This window comes from Anser anser (genome assembly GCF_964211835.1).
Source record: "Anser anser genome assembly, chromosome: 7".
In the NCBI taxonomy this organism is placed as follows: Eukaryota; Metazoa; Chordata; class Aves; order Anseriformes; family Anatidae; genus Anser; species Anser anser.
Window position 1 is genome coordinate 4,288,978 of NC_139727.1, and position 17,452 is coordinate 4,306,429.

The window sequence follows — 17,452 nt, forward strand, 5'->3', positions numbered from 1 at the left end:
AAGGAAGAGATGATGAACTAGAAGTATCTTCTCCTACAGGCAAAAGAAATTCTCCCTCCTACAAAGCTGAACTCCAGCTTTTGCCCTTTTAATATCAGAGCTAACATCTTTGCAGAAAACTATACATTTTTGGGAAAACCCATGTTGAATAAAATTATACAGAATCCAGCAAATGAATGGTACTAGACAGCAGGACACACCCGTACCATTCACCAGAGACAGGCAGGAAAATTAACAGCTTAAAAAGCCTTTTAGGAATCACTCACGCCTTTGAACTTCTTTCATACTCAGCAGTCAAGGTAAATTCATAAACCTTTTAAACAGAGTTCTGACATAAACACAAGTACTACCTTTTATACCCCACCTTGCTTTTCCTCCATCGTGCTCAGAAGCTATAACAGCATATGCAAAATCATAAACACAACAGCAAAACCTTGTGAAAAGCAATAACCACTGACACAGGACTCCCATCAGGTATGCCTCCCCTGCCACAAAACACAACATACTGGAACAATACCAGTCACCTAGGTGCAGCAATGCACCAGCAATTTGTTTGCAAGCATCTACTATACCAGAAAACATTATTTGGGGAGCAAGAGAGATGCAATGGGGGAGGAGAGCACAGAAGCATGGAAACAAAGAAAAGAATCTCAAGTATTTCAGCTGCTCATCATCCACAAGGGGTTAACTGCTCTCTCCTGTAATTCCAGTAATGATGAGATACTTATGCCATCCTCCAGATGCTTGCATGTGGTACAGATAGCAGCATGCCAATACTAAATGTAGCGTGTCTTGCTGCTATGAACCAACTACACAATCACAGGTGAACTTAAGACCACAAAGAAAAATCTGCTGTTGGGTTAATAGTCCCGTCTTTACGAGGGGAGAAGACTGATCTACCTTGAGAGTGCTTCCTTATAGTATTACAACATTTAGAAAGAGTTTATCCCATCTTTCTCCTGTATTTTATACTTCATTCCATTGGGTCATGAAAATACAGCCATCATGTTCAGTCATCTCACTCCTGCGTTCTCAGACAGCAGCAAAGCATTATACAATTTGTTCTGCAAACACTGAAGGGGGCTACTGAGAAATGACAATACTGAGCTTTCAGCCACAATACTTTCCCGCACACACACTAACTTGGAAATATTCATAGCAATGCCTTGAAAAATCCCTATCCTACAGCACAAGGTCCAATATACAATTGTCACTTCCTCTATGGGCAAGAGACAACAACAGAAGAGTCCAGTGCTGGGGTAAGGACACCAGGGGCACGGGCACCAGTAAAACTTGAGCTGTTTTCTGACACGCAAACAGGGGAAGAACCTACTGTAGTTTATTCATTATAGGCAAGAATCCAAAAGGTAGATGAAGTATTGGAAGCACAGGGATCCAGCACTTCACTCCTCATGGCTTACAGAAAAAAAAATGGCTATTTAACCCCTGAAGTGCTTTGAAAATCCCCATCAATATCATTAGTGCAAAAACACTTCAAACAAGAACAAGCAACACAGAAAGAACACAGGAACGAGAGGGGCAGGAAGGCAAGAGAAGAACACAAGTTTATTTAAGGCTATCAAATACAAAGACATCACTTTCCTTTCACTCAGGAAGACACTGAGCCAGGACACGGGGTCAGGCAGACCTTTGTTCTCACCAGTACAGCCATTCTCATGGTCTCAGGCAAAGAAGCTGGGAGGTAGTCAAGGTCCAGCAGAACCTCAGCCCCTTCTCCCCACAAACCCCAAGGCAGCCCACAAAATGAACTCCCCAACTTCCGCTTAACACTCACATCTACAGGCTGTAAGCTAAGATTTCCAGGAATTCCTTTTTCCCTCCCAAGCCTCTCTTCACTCAGAAGAACTCACAGCAGACTTTCAAACTGTTGTACCTAGACCATATTGCGCATAACCTTTGCTCCCTAGTACCCATCTCCTTGCTACTCCCCTCATTCAGTCACCTCAGTCTTGCCATTCTCTGAGAATGGTTTCAGGAAGTTGTTTCAGGAAATACTTGGCTTTTGACCAGAGCCTCCAACCCACCACACTGACCCCACCACAGCCATCCCTCCCAAAGGCTCCCACCATGCAAAGCCACCTCACTGGGTTCCACACTTCCCACTGCTGGAATAAGTTCTTCAGAACAGTTCCTTACAATTTTAATCAGGCCTTGATAAAGAGCATTTTTTGTTCCACCTTCCCTCTGTTTCCCTTAAAGTGTTAGCATATGGCTATGTTACTGTGGCTAAACACAGTAGAAGACACCATTGCCCACCATCTGCATTTCAAGCTCTGCATTTCCCTAACGAACAACGTCTCAGTGCCCACTGCGACGCTGTCCACAGACCCTTTCAGTAGTCCCAAACGGGACCATATTCCAGGCAGTGAAGACGAGGTGTGTGAACACGCCAAACATCATTTTGCACAGCAGCTTGGGGCCTGCTGCTGGACGCCAAGACAAGGCCATGTTTTGGATGGCTTCTACACCCATGCAGGTACTCAGCAAGAAAGTGCCCTTACGTCATAGGCTCCGGCTTTGATCTGCTGATAGAGTTTGTGCTGATCTTCATCCCAAAAGGGAGGGTACCCCACTAGTAATATGTACAGAATCACTCCTGCGAGGGAGAGACACAGATACACTATGGTTAGGCTAATATGCCAATTACACCTTCAGCCCATCTACCTTCCCTCTTGACAGTCCCCAAGGCAATCACTGCTCTGTAGCATTTTTTGCCATCATATTTAGTTTTCCGAGGTACTAAAAGACAGTACAAAGCTCTCCTCTGCTGAACCTCATCCCGGCACTACGTGTTTAGTTCTTAACCCCAGCTGCCAGGAGCTAGAACAAGGTACATCGTGTACTTCTACCCTCCTCCCCTGCTACCACGGCTGGTGAGCCACAGCTCCCAGCTGCTCTCAGGATAAATGAAGGCACATCCCCTGGGGTTGCTGTGCAGCAAGGGACTTTTTAGGAAGGAATCAGTTTTTAGACACTTGCTGTGCATGGTCTTGGGACAAATGTCATTGACAAAACTAACACTCCCAGCCTGCAGAGAACCGTTTATTCCATGTCAGGCAACACTGATATCACATCTCTCTAAACTTATCAGTCTCAGATACGTTTACAGCTCTTTTCACTATTTCATTTTCTACACAGTTAGTGTAATAGGAAATTGCTGCAGTGGCCTAAACAACTGACTCTGCAAAGCACAGAACAGTGCTATCTCTTGAGTCTCACACAGCTGATGGATGGCCTGAAGAAAGAATTAGGAGCCAGAATCAAATGAGTGCAGGCTCCAGTATTAACTCCATCTACACAGGGTGCTTATTCTCAAGCATCTTCATCTCTCCACCCAACAAGAAGCAGCACTGCACACCCTCCCAGCAATAGGCTGTAAGGAGTTGCTCCTCTACATGAAAAGGTGTCAATTAAGCATAAAATGTTTTGACAGAATCTTACCACATGCCCATATATCCACTGGTTTTCCATATGGATCTTTTCTTAAGACTTCAGGGGAGAGGTAGCCTGGAGTGCCAGCAAACCCTGCCAGGAAAGGAATGACATGAAGTACAGCCCTCAAGCAGAAGAGGTATCTTGACATATGACAAAATCCACTAATGGTAACCAACAAATTTTAAAACCCACCATCCCTAACCCACATTTCCTAAAGCTACATCTAGGTAGACCAACAGAAAGGGACAAAAAAGGGGAAAAAATGTAAAGAAAAATAGATGAGGGTGAGTGTCTATGTATTGCAGGAAGAATGGAAAACAAGGAGGAACCATGTCAGCCAGCTGGACACAAACCTGTATGCTATACCTCTCTCATGCTTCGTATCACTGTTACATTTAATGGCTTGGAGTGTGAAAGCGCTACAACACTGATGGAACGCATCCCGTTCCCAAATGGTGCGGGCAGACCAAGAGTAGCCACCATCTCTCCAGAATCTCTGCAGCAGTGCAGAGTCTCAGAGCTAACGTTAAGCCTGAGGTGGTCTTGTTTCTAATTGTGTTTTACCTAGACATGGATACAGCCGGATCCAAACGTGCCTAAGAAAGCCAGTTCAAGTGCATTTCTGTAAAATGACCAAACAAAATTCCAGATCTCTACACTCCTAAGTAGCAGGAAAGTTTGGATCAGTGTCTAAACTTAGCAACTGCATTCATCTCTGACACTAATATCTACTGAACACTGACAAGAAAAATGGAGGAATACACAGACCATTTTTTTCTGTCTTTATCATATTCTTTCCTGTATTGCACCGAAGTTCATGCCCAAGGACCTAGAGGCTGGAATGCTGGGAAAAGTAGCAATGCCAAATATCTGCAAGCGTGTTGGAGGAGCTAAGAGAAAACACTTAGGGAGGGTGCGATCCAACCAGCCTCCAGGAAGGGGGTGAGTAGAAGTGGGAAACCTCAAACGTTCTTACCAAACCAGGCCTGCTGCTCTCCCTGCACTTCTATAGCCAGTCCGAAGTCAGCCAGTTTGACAGCAGCACCTTTACATTTACTTGCCAGTAGCAAATTCTCAGGCTGGGGAGAAGAAAGGAAAAAAAAGGGGTAAGAACAAAAGACTGATATCCTCATTAAAGCCTCCTACCTCTGTATTCACATCATTAAAATCAATCTGCTGATAGAAGGCACATACTAAAGCTGTTCAGATGAAGGCAGAACAACAGTAACAAATGGCCTTGACCTAGAGTTGCAGAAAATACTCAAGTCTAACAAAAATCCTCTATAGGAGCCAGAGCCTCTCCCAGCCCAGCCCATGCATTACATGCTGACACCAGAGGGCACTGACAGTACAGTCCCTGCAACACAGGACCCAAAATTTGTTGTTATCATCCTTGCAGAAAGTAATTTGAGGGGAGGAGGGAGAGGAGAGAATGGGATGCAGCAGATACAATCTACAGTGATGTTTCTCCCCATGAATATTACAAAATCCCCAAGGCACTGGAAAAGTAAATATGATGCTAATAAGGCCTGCCAAATACAGAGCTGTAATGTAGAAAGGCATCATCTAGCTAGGCGGTAGCTTTCATCACTTACAGAAAAACACTCAGCTTCAAACTGGCAAAAGGAAAACAGCAGAGTATTCTTGTAAGCTGTTTTTTTCATGCTACAAGTCGTTATTTACAGCAGTGTTAAATATGCTATCTTGCCACTGTCACCTATACTATAGGTGGCCTGACACTTCTCTCATATGCCAGGAATGGGAAACAGACATGGATCCCCCTGCCATGGACCCAACTTGAATCATAATTGTGGAGTTTCAGTGGAAGACTTCAGCAGAAGGCTCACCACATATCCAAAAATTGTACTGCGACAGTAAGCAGCTTGCCCTGAAGCACCAGAGCAGCTAGTTAAAACAGATCTTTTGAAACCCCAAAGCTTTTAAGGTGTTGGCTCTCACAGCTCAACAGGAAACCCAGCTTGTAGACAAAGAAGGACAAATGGGATTTCTGATGCTGTTCCCTTCCGATCATTTGTGCAATTCCTATCAACTTGAGTTTTTAACCTAGCCAGATGGAAGCCCAGAAATCCAGAAACAGGACTCCATGTCAGTTTTACAAATTTGGTGAAGGTCTTTCTTTGCACAGCCTGCTCACTATTGTCATCTCTCTGCAACCCTCCCACCCTGTTCTGCCTGACAGGAACAAGAGGCTATACTCATTTACCTGCCCTAAAGTCCTGGGCATGTGCACTGCTTCTGCTCTGAAGGAAAGGACAGCCTTACCCACCACAGTCCTTGCCATAAGCAGCATGGAAGGAAGGGGAACTGGGTCTCAGTAGATTTTGATGCCACTTGCTTTTCACCATATGGAAAGTGGAAGAGATTGGGTTAAGCAAACTATGTTGATGAAAACCTGCCAGCGAAAACAAGTCCCTAAAGCACAAGGCCAATGAAGTATTCTGAAAATCCCTTCCAACTTAAGATCACACCTGGGCTTGGCCTGAAACACTGCAGTTTAGGTCAGGCTTATGCTAGCTAAGCACTATTTGCTTCTAAAATACAGCTACAAACACCTTAGGCTAAGGGTGCTTATCCATGCACATTTGCCAACATATGGATCGTCTCATGTTTCACACACTTTTTGGTAAGGATGTGAATGCATTCCCCAATTTTTTATGGTCCCCATGGGCAGCTCAATATTTGAAGTTCTTTAAGAGCATGACAGCCAAAAGACTAGCTTATGAGAGGGAGGTGCAAGAGACAACTTCACATGAAGCAAGCTCTGCAGTTATTACATGCTGATCCCAGAGGCCAAGCTTTTGGCAAAGAACTAGAATATTAAATAAAGAGCATGGGATCATTTATTGCTAAAAGGAATGGCTACTCCTCGGGCCTGGATAGCTTCTGTGAATTGGAGCAAGCAACAGAAAGAACATGTTAAGTACGGTGAGGAGTGTCTATCAACTGTTAAGTTTAAACAGGTTCACAACTTTCACACAAACAAAACCTGGGAAGCAAAACAGATAGTGTATCAAAGCAGGATGCAAAGGAAATCTTTTACCAGTCCATAATGAAAACATTACCTATTTTCACAGAGGCCCTAACTTGGGGCAGTAATGCCTCTTGGAGGTTGCCTTTCTCAAAAGCAGGTGTCAGCTATAATTCACAGCAGCCATTTTGCAGTAGATCACTTTCACCTTTTCACAGTGCTCCAAATCAAAAAGCCAACAGTGTTGCATGGGAGTTTGCCAGAACCGCTACAGGTTTACCGCTGTCTACTAGATCAAAATGCTGGGAGTTCTATGGAATGGTTTGGGTTGGAAGGGACCTTAAAGATCACCTCATTCCAACCCTTCTGCCACGGACAGCGACACCTTTCACCAGACCAGGCCATGGGAGAACACTGTCACTGAGCTCACCTTCTTCTGGGCCAAATATTTTTATACTTTTCTGTTATACACTGTGTAACAATCCCAAACCAACACAACTAGCAGGTGTCATCCTGCATTAATTTCACTGGGCCGCCGGTGGTCATCACCATTCCCACTTTGGACAGAGAGGGCTGCAGGGCAGGCAGACCTCCCCACACAAAGCTCTCGTTCTGGAGCCTGCCCAGCTCCCAGTACAGCTGGCACCGTGTGGGAAGGGAGTTTAAGCAACTCCACTGTGGGGACTGTGGGTCTATAAATGTGTCAGAATGTGGCAAGTGGCCGATTCACACAGCCTTTAACTGGCCAGCAGCTTGGGTTTTAGATTAAAAGCTTTTACTGGTGAGAGAAGAAAGATATGACATGAAAAATTCTTGTTGTGCATCTCTGTCCTAGCCCAATGGCATGTGTTTGGCAACAGTGCAGAATAAAAATATACATGCTCTGTGCAGACAAACTCATCCTGGCAGATTGAACTGAGAGTGCCCCAGGTCTCCAGAGATCTCTTCAACAGCCGACTAGGAAGTGTCCTTCATTATAATGAATCCTACCCAAATTTTTCTGAAAGCCTATTGCTTCCCAGAGATGACAACTACCCCGTCCTGCAGATGCCTCAGAAAGGCTGAGAGCTGACAAAGTTCATGAAGACAGAAAACTTCTTTGGGAATTCAGTACACCCTCTAGAAAGATCTGAAGGAATGAAAATTGTACTTGAGGAACTTCTGAGCCCAGTTCTAGTGGAGGGGGGATTAAAAAAAAAAAAGAAGAGACAAGGCCCTGCCAGTTGGCAACACACTATTCTTGTCTTGCCTCTTCCAATGATCCCCTGGCTGATCTCCTCAGCCTCTGTGGCACGGAGAAAATATTACCTTCAAGTCCCTGTGCACGATATCATGCTGGTGAATGTGATTCACACTCTCCAGTATCTGATGAATACAGTGGCTGCAAAATAAAGGGAGAGACACAGAGTTACACATGCACAGACAAACTTGGCATCTCATCCCAGACCGTTTCCTTAACTTTTATATTCGTACCAGGGAGAGTTCAAGACCCCAGGCTGAACCCCTTCATCATGCCCACTGGCTGCTACAGCTCAGTACTGTCACTGCTGGACACCCCTTGCTCCACTCAGCAACAGGATGCTAAATATCCTAGCTGCAGCAGGACCACTGAGCCTCTCCAAGCCTCTCTCCTACCTCCCGTCATCTCTTTTCTTTCCTCCCCACCACAGTAAGCATCTCGCTTCTTTCTTCAGCCACTAATGCCCACCCCACAGAGGAGCAGTGAGGCACCCGCATATCTGCAAACAGCAGCTGAGACCAGGCAAGCATGGCCCAAGCACTGCAGGGAGCATCCAGCGGGGCCAGGCCAAGCAGAGTAAACTTTGGAAAGCACCAGCCTTCTCCAGCAAGTTCAGGATGAAGACTCCTGGGTGCCTGCCAGCTTGCAAAGCTTTCAGAGCAGCATCTCAAGCACTTTACATACACAATGTGTGCACGCACCTGCTTGCTGGGTGCCTTTTAAGTACAGATCCCACTTAAGGGCTTAGTGATCTGAAAAGCAGACTCGGCCCCCGTTGAGTGCAGTGCGCGGTGCTCCCCTGGCTCACAGCAAACTCATGTCTCCGCTGCTCTTTGCTGTAACCGCAGGGACAAAAGCAACCCGCTAATTTACACCTGTTGCGTTGGAACAGCACAACGCGCCCCTGGGAGAGTTTCTGGGTGAAACCATCCATTCTGCTAAAAATTTACCCAGCTCCTAGGTGAACGTGGAAAGGAGCAAGGGTTGGGGCACCTTGCACGGCTAGGCAGTAAGCACCCAGACGTGGGCAACTCAGATGGGTCTGTCCTGGGTTCGTGTCCGCGCTGCAGGACCAGTCCCTCACCGAATTCTGCTCCACTCAGGGGAACCAATTGGAAATATTTCAGGGAAGGGAAACTGGCTACTGGAGAAGATGGGAGGAGGGTGAGGGGAGAAAGAGGAGAGGAGGTGCAGCACTGTGTATTTGCTACCCCCGCCCCTCCAGAGCTGGCAGTCCAACCCTCAGGGTCGGAGTCCATGCATATCTCCCTGCTCCCAAAACAAAAATGTATAATTAGAACAGCTGAGTATGAGCGAGAGAGATTTTCTGGCCAAAAATGGCAGAAGTGTGAGGTGTCCCAGGCGAGCCAAGCACGGCGGATTGGCACAGAGCTCGCTCCCTCGCTCTCCCAGCCTGCTCTGGAATTCAGCTCAGCATGGGGAGAGAAACAGAGGAGTTTCACTCTGTCATCTCGTGGTCACTGCGAGACCTGGCCAGCTGGAAGTCAGAGGGCTGAGCACCCCCAGGAAGGCTCTTAGAGCTACAGACAGTCTTCCTTTTCCCTTAGCCTGGCCAAAATTTTCCTGAGAAGTGTCAGTCTCTGCCAGCTCTTCACCATTTTAGGGAACAGGCACTGGCAAGAGGGGCAAGGGGGAAGGCTGATGATGATAACCTCAGAACTTCCCATCTTCAAGGTGGTACAGGTTGAATGGTTGTCTATCTATTCCAGATGCTGTGCCTACAACACCCCTACACCCCAATGAAGATGTCTACAGGGCTTCCAGACCTCTCTCCCAGAAGCTCCACTGGAGCCGAGCACAGGGGCCTTCACCGTCAGCAGACGGCTCACACAGCAGTGTGCGCGGCACAACCCCTCATTTGAAAGCATTGTGCAATGCCCAGAAGAAAGAGGCCATAAGCAGCCATAGGGAAAGCAAATAAGAACCCCCACACTGCACAGGAGCACCCACACGAACACATCAGGCCATATTCTCTCCTGCCCTGCAGTCAGGAAAGGCGTGCTGTGTTCCCTGCAGCACGGCTCCTACCTGACCTGCCGGGCTAACCACTTCAGGGCGAGCTTCTTCACGGTACTGTCTGCCAAACTCACCCTGCAGCAACACCCACTACCCCCATCCTCTCATGGCTCCCTTAACTCCCACTACAGCAAGGGTTAGCAGGGGATGAGATCATGGCTACAGAATAAGCAGAAGTGAAACAGCAGCAGCAGGCCACTCCCAGGCCCCGCTAGAGCAGAACAGGAGCTGCCTAACCCCCGATCTGTTTCCAGGTGCTCCAACAGACAGATGGGTCAGGGGCACCCTCAGCTGTGCTGCACAAGTCTCTCACTGAATTAATAGCACATGGACAAGCACAGTCCATTTCAGGAAGCTCACACATAGAAGAGAGGGGGAACACTCAGAAAAAGAAGGGCACAGCTTAAAATCTTTTTAATATTGAAAAAGAAAGGCATGTATTATGCCTTTTTTTACTGCAACAATCAGCTTATCGTGAGAGGGCTCTCACAGAGCCATAGCCTTCAAACCTTCTTTCCCCTCCCACCCCATAAACCATTACATCACAGACAAATTAAACGGCTGTGCCCAAAAGCAGTGGCACATCACTGGAAGCTCTGCCATGGGAAGGCAGAGGCCAAGCAGCCACTGCTCTCACACAGCCAGAGGACAGCTCTGCCCTGCATTTGCTCACTAAGGACACACTGTCACCAGCCACCAGAAAGGTCAGAGGCAGACAAAGCCGCTAGCAACAGGTCTCCCAGCAAAGAGCACACCGAGACAGCAGCATCTGCAGGCAGCAAGGGCGAAGGCTGCAGTGAGTCAGGCTGACCGGTGACAATAGTTTATGCTAAGAGCAGAAAGAGGAATTGCTTTTTCCAGACAGGGAGCAAGAGTTTCAGAACAAAGCAATCCACAACAGCAGTCAGGAAATTCATCCTGCTTGCCAACACACATGGCACACACACAGAAGGGTCTGGAAACAGTCTTACCTGGCATCTGCTTCACTGTAGTATTCTCTGGCAACGATATCTTCAAAGAGCTCCCCACCAGTAACCCTGCAGTGTAAAAGAAGGGACGTTACAGAGCCTGGCTGTGGCTGGCTAGGAGGCTGCATGGTTTGTACGCTGCCTCCCTGCCCGTGCCCTTTCCCCAGGAGCCCTGCTGCAGCCAGCCCCGAGCAGCCTCTGCAGCAACCCGTGGCACTGGGGAACCAGAGCAGAGCCCCACAGCCAGCAGTGGCACATCCATGCGACCCCCAGGCCATCATTGCACCAGCAGCGTACAGGGCACTGAGGATGCACTGCACCCAAATTGCCCATGCCCTTCTACAGGGCTCTTAACAGCAAGCTGGGGCAGAGGAGTCCTCCTCTGATCCCTGCAGACTGCCTCAGGGTCACAAGTAGCCACCCTGCACAGGATAGCTGCCCTTTGCCATCCCACACTTGCACCTGCTGCCAGGAGCTTTTTTTTTCCCCTGTCACACAGGAAATGGATTTTTGTCAAGTGGACTAGTTATGTGAAGGTTGTGGAAGAGAAAAGGAGAATTATATTAATTCAGGTGCTTTTTATTCCACTCTTAGTCAACCATCTGCATGTCTGTGTCGTTGATGAAGCATCAAAGCCAAAGAAAGACACTTACAGATCAAAGACGAGGTAATGGAAACCTTCTTCTGAAATACTGTCATGGAGCCGAACTGCAAAAACACAACCAAGAAATGGAGATGTACTGAGCAGGTAGCGAATATGACACTTTACAAATCAAACCTAGCCACAGAACTAAGTTCTCCCTCAAGCCAATCAGCCTATTAATCCTCCCTGTCCTTCACTTTGTGTGCTCACTTAGTGACCTATTTCCTTCTGTTATCTCAAAGGAACAGATGGGTGTCCTTCACATACACCCACCCCTTCCCAGCGTCAAAACAAACTCAGAAGAGCGAATGGTCAAAGGCATTTGAACGCTTCAGAGCCCTCCTTTCACATCTACCCACTCTTTCCTCCATGCACGTATTTTGCAGTCTCTCCCCACCCATTCTTATTTCCCCAGCTCCTTTTCAGAATCTCCAAACAGAAAAAATACAAAGAGATACCAGCAGAATCAAAATACATTTCCAACCCTAGCTGCATGTCAGTGCTGTCCATCTCCCTTCTGCCTTTCATCCACAAAGCTCAATGAATCCAGCACCTTCCCTTTACTTCCTTTTCCTGACTTCATTCTGACTTACACTCCAAACCCTTACCCAAAATTCAGACTGTCTTCCTTCTGTTTTTTTTCGATGCATTTGTTACCACGGACATATCTGATCACAATCCCCTTCTTAAAATGTCAACCCCCCTCAGGTTCCTTACCTGTCCCTTCCTAGTTCTGGCTCCCATTCCCTAAATTAACCTCTATCTTTTCCCCTTGCCTGCCCCTTTCACCACCAGGAAGGAGCTGCCCCTGTGATGCGCTGCTGTCCCTGGGTACTGTGACGGAAGGAGGACAGAGCCCAGGAGCCCTCATGTTACAAGCAGGCGATAACAATAATAATTGCACCTATGCAGCCAGCAGAGATGCATTTCTCCTCCAGTGTCATTTCCTCCTGTCTGAATCAAAACCTCACTTTCTTTGATGTTTTTAGACTTATTCTAGCCTAATTCCAGGTACTAATTCCAACCCAAGAGGAAAAACTGAGCTCTTAATCTCATATTGCTAACCCCCCCTCCTTTTTTTTTTCTCCCCTGCTGGAAAACATCACTGTTTGCCCTGCCCATCAGACTCCCGAGCAAGCAATCCTATTTGACTCTATCCCTAAAGCACAACTCCCCACCTAGGACAGGAGTTACTTACATGACTCCATTTACAGGATTTCCCTATCGATTTACACAATTAGCTGAGCCTAGGCTGGGTCTCAGCCCCTGCAACACCCTGTAAGTGACTATTGACAGAAGTATATCACTGTTCTCATCTGTACAAGAAAAAGACGGGTATTGTGCTCTGTCGCTTTGATGGTACCTTGCATCCCTTCCTTGTCTTCCCTTCTTTCCCACATATAACACAGGTGACCTGTCCTGGCTTTCCCTAACACGATGATTATCTCTCTGCCAGCATCAAGAGGTCAGCCTGCACCTCTTACGGCCTGTGACGTCTACTACCAGCACCATCTTGGGACCATTTCAAACCAGCACTTGGCACAGGCTCCTATCTCATAAGGAAAAGCTTTTGCAACTGTTCTCAGCACTCTCCTTTAATCCTCTTTGCAACTCTCCTTTGCAAAGGCATCCTTCCACATGCACACAAACACACATGAACTGAGCATATCACAGGAGTGCAGAGACCACTTCCAGTACCTTCCCTAAAAGAAGGTCCTGCTTTCCTTATTCTACTTTTCTGTATGCTCCTGTTTTTCCCATCCTTAATCTGCAAAATCTCTACTGGTCCCTTGACCAAGTTCCTCTTCTCAGCATTTCTTTTTCATCTAACCGTAGGGGTTTGGGAGGAGTATTCCACGGGGCATAATGCTGCGAACAAGCACGTACAGTTAGAGAACAGTACAGCAGGTGTTTCAGGTACAACTGCTCCCACAGCATGAAAACAGAGACACAGTACCTTTAAGAATTAAGTTCCTTAAATAATTCTCAGCAAAACAGATAACTAAAATAAACATCTCTACCATATAAGCAGTTTTAGTCTACTTTGTAATAACTTCTTCGCAACTGAGCTTTGTGTTTGCACACAAACTCGCCTCCTGAGCACTTGGCAGAATCTGGCAAAGGCGGCATTACAAAGCTACAGAGTAGTAGGATCCTTCCTAGGAGAAAAGATGGCCATTCAGGACAGGGAACAAGACGGAATGTGGCTGAAACAAGCACTTGGATTTCCAGCGCAGGGTAGGTTTTCACCCCAATGCCATGAGGTTTTCACTGCAATGCACAAGACTATTTGATATGTATGCATGAGACAGCCACATAAGCAAGAGCTAAGGCCCAGGACACAGTCAAAAGTCTGTGAAGGAACACTATGAAAAGGGAGTACGGAACAGATGGTGAAACTTCAAGGAAAGCTGAATGTGCTAATAAGGTCACATCAGGTGATACTTGGCATGCAAGAAAGTGTTTTCCTCCCTCTGGCACCTGAAAGGTCAGCAAAGTGCTGCCAGAAACGGCGAGTCCTGCGGGAGGCAGCACAGACAAAACCCTGACAGAGGAGGAGGGCAGCTGCCAGCGGGTTGAGAGCAGGGGCCAGGAACGAGGAGCAGCAAGCACGTCTGCAGGTAGGAAGGAGAAATAGTGAGCTATCAACTTTGACACAGATGCAGACAGCAAGTTACATCAGAAAATAAAACACAAACGAGCTGATTGGCGCTATTTCTTTGTCCTGAGGAAACTGATTTTGTCAGACACATTCTGAAAAAGGAAGGAAGTAGCAACTCAGCTGGCAAAGACTGGCAGAGGCAGCAGAAAGAACCTTCAAGGTCAGTCAGACGCTGTTTGTGTAGTTAGGCGTGGAACCATGATAGGAGGACAGAGAATTGTATTTATTGGCTCCTCAGTACCAAGGCTGTACATCACCCTAAGGCCGCACCGCAGAAGAAGAGCGCGGGCCTTGGGGGCAGGAGACGGCCATTAACTTAACTAGGGAGCTGCTTCCTCACCACTGCCCTGAGCACTGCTGAACAAAATCTGCCAGGATTTAATGTGCTGAGGTAACAAAGCTCGGCGAGTAATGGAAACAAGAAGAGCAATAGGAAAGATGGCAGCGGGCACCACCAACCTGCAGAGGAATAATTAACAGCAGCTCAGAACACCAGGTTTTAAGTGTGGAAGGGGGTGGCAATGAGGGGAGTAGAGAAAGATTAAGACAAGCCTGAACATACTAAAACTCTTGTGACTTTCACTCACAGCCCACACCTGCTACACACCAATGCTGATGGGAAGAGACAAAAGCAATACCTGGTGGGGGCACATCAAGAGCACATGGTGCCTTTCCACACTAGCCATGAAAACCAACTATCCATAAGAAAAAATGATTAATCAAAAATAAATAAAACCTAACCCAGGTATCCTTTTCCTCAGAAATATCCTAGACCCCTTCTCTCGCTCTCGTCAGGGAGCAGGGATGTCTATTCCTAGCACAGCAGGCTTGACAAATGCACACTCCACATAAAGCCTTGAGTCCCAGCAACAGGGAAGTTGCACAACAGAAACACGGGGGCTCCCAAAAGGCAACCAAACTACAAAGGAGCCCGGTACTTGCCAAAGGAACCTGACCTCACCCTATTCACCAGAGGATGAAGCAGATTATTTCTATTAGCTGATTCTATTGCCCAGAAACAGCAATTCAAACCTTGCTTCCTTCCCAGCCTAACACTGTTACCACAGGAATTCTTACAGATGTAGAAAATCAGCCCCTGCCAACACCACACACACTCGGGGTCACCTTATGACTGTTCCCATGTCAAAGGTCTCTGGTGGAAGAAAGAGCACTTACTATGCAGGTTAGCAGGCACAAACAAGCAGAAGGTAAGAAAGAAAACAGAAGCAAGTCAGACAACGAGGCTCTAAATCAGTTACAGGATATGGTGAAAGACTTTGCCCAAGGTTTTAGTTATAGCACAGAAATAAGCCCTATCTGCACCAAGCACAGAGGGCTTGTACAGTCCCCAAGCACATTATTAACTCTGTAAGACTCAAGTCTTACGCATAACTTCAGAAATTATAAATAAAAACCACAGTACTAGAAAGCAATGCCAGGACAGCTGCTAAGCAAAGGAGCAGAATCAGTTACAGACTTAGGTAGAAACATCTTCTGCAACCATCCCAGCAGGGACTAAGGGCCTGTCAGTCAGTAGAAAGCAGCAATCACCACTTGGATGGTATCTCCAAGAAGCACATACATTCTGAGTAAGCAGAGATTTCAGTACGGTATCTTGACAACTCAAGGTTTTTTAGCAGGACACTAAACTTTCTTCAGATACAGTCCTGAGGCTGGTACCAGAGTGGTACTCCACCTGTGTAATGAGAATGCTGCCTAAAACTGCCCCTCCTTTAAACGCACACCTGTAGCTGCACTGTTGAAGAGCTGCCACACATCACTACACGCCTAGCTGACTGGTTTGAGCTTCATTTTGTCTCCTCTCCAGACTCAACACCAGCAAACTACAGCTCTCATCCTACGTGAACTGGTACTACCAGTACAGAAAGTATCACCCACAAAGCTGGCTTCTTGGAAAAAGTAACTAACAACAGAAAAACTGGGAAACCAAGCCATCCCCTTTCTCAGAAACCCACATTTTCAACCCTGCCCAATATAAGCTATGCAAATCATTTTCTCTGCCTTGTGTGTGGGTCTGACGCCCTAATGCAACCCAGAGCATTTCAAAGAGCCTGATACCACAGTGAGTGGCTCAGGGAAACAAGCTACGCTCACTGAACCTCCCTCCCAGCAGCTGGGCACCAGGAGTTCAAGCACTTCCTAAGTGCTTGAATGCTGTGAATATTACTTTTTCTCTGCCCCGTCTTCAGGGTCTCCCTGGAAATCTTGCCTTGAGAACAAAACTTCAAGCTGATACTTTAAAGTACTTCAATAGCCTCATGCACGTACACTTAAAAAAAACAACAACACATCAATAAGCAATACTATTAGCTACAGAAAACAAAGCATTTTAGTGAGAAACAGTCATACCATGTTTTGCAGTCCCTTCCTGAATTAAGTGATCCTGTCCAGGCAGCTGCAGCTCCCTGAAGCCCCAGCATGATGCAAAGCACCTGATGATAGGAGGAAAGGCTCCCTGAAAACAAACTGTGCCAGCCTAACAGCCAGCGCAATTCGCTGCTGAGTCACGCAAAGCAAGACAGCGAATGCAAAAGTTGAAGCAAATCATGAAGAAATCAGAAGACAGCTTTCAGTTTTTACAGAGGTTCACCTAAACAACAGGAATATAAGAATACATTGAAAGGCAACTGGCATCTTATTTTTAAAGGGTCACTTTTCAAAGGCCAATTAACATCAGGGTCACAATCAGATTATGGCTAGCCTTCACGTGACCCAGATCTTCCCTTTGCTCTGCCTGGTGTGCTGAATATGATCACCATTTACTTTCCTCTCCAGAACAGCAGGCCAGCTCGGGCCTGCCTCCCCAGCCCCCAGGACGAGCGCTCTCCCATAAGCCACGTTCAGACTCCAGTAAGGGACGCAGTGGGGGGCAGGCTGGCTTTCCTTGGGCACCGTGGTTTCTGGCAACCTGCTGCAAGTAAACTCTGCAAGCAAAGCAGTTACCCAAGTTGCAGCACAAGGCAAAAATACAAAGAGAAAAATAGTTTCACAGGGTGATTCCTGTTTTCTTCACAATTGTTCATCTCTGCTTAGGAAAAGGTAATGTGGGCTGAAACACGCTTGCTCCTATACACCAACGGTCTTTGCCTGTTCTTAAGGACAACACTCCTGGATAGGACACCTTGACTTTTGAAGCTAAATCTAGGTTCACTAGTGATCCTAGAGCGTAAAGCATTTGGATGTTATCAGAAAATACAGCACACTATTGACCAACCACCTCTGCACCACCAAAGACTGTGCTGTTATTATTTAACAGCTTGCAAACTAAGGGGCTCTCAAACTAAGTTGCCTTTGTTGCAGTACCTGCAGCAGAGCCAATACAAGGCAACAGAGATTTCTGGTTGTCTCCTGGGCCATGGTAATTGCAATGCTCTAACTCTTTCACATGGCCTTAGTAGTGCAAACTTGAAAGTGCTCTGGGATCTTCTGGACTGAA

At 46.8% G+C, this 17,452-nt stretch overlaps 1 protein-coding gene across 29 annotated transcripts in view; it reads right to left on the bottom strand.

The window, feature by feature from the left end:
* Window positions 1-17,452, bottom strand: part of CAMK2G (calcium/calmodulin dependent protein kinase II gamma) — a 115,166-nt gene that overhangs the window by 34,588 nt on the left and 63,126 nt on the right. For all 29 annotated transcript variants that reach the window (XR_014587121.1, XR_014587122.1, XR_014587123.1 and 26 more), the window contains 6 exons: window positions 11,344-11,398; window positions 10,694-10,759; window positions 7,754-7,826; window positions 4,433-4,535; window positions 3,463-3,546; window positions 2,523-2,617 (listed from right to left, as the gene is read on the bottom strand). Coding sequence is in view for 25 of the 29 variants with exons in the window: in XM_083845179.1 (XP_083701305.1) it covers window positions 2,523-2,617; window positions 3,463-3,546; window positions 4,433-4,535; window positions 7,754-7,826; window positions 10,694-10,759; window positions 11,344-11,398 (476 nt within the window). In the remaining 4 variants the exon portion in view is untranslated. The remainder of the gene's footprint in view (window positions 1-2,522; window positions 2,618-3,462; window positions 3,547-4,432; window positions 4,536-7,753; window positions 7,827-10,693; window positions 10,760-11,343; window positions 11,399-17,452) is intronic.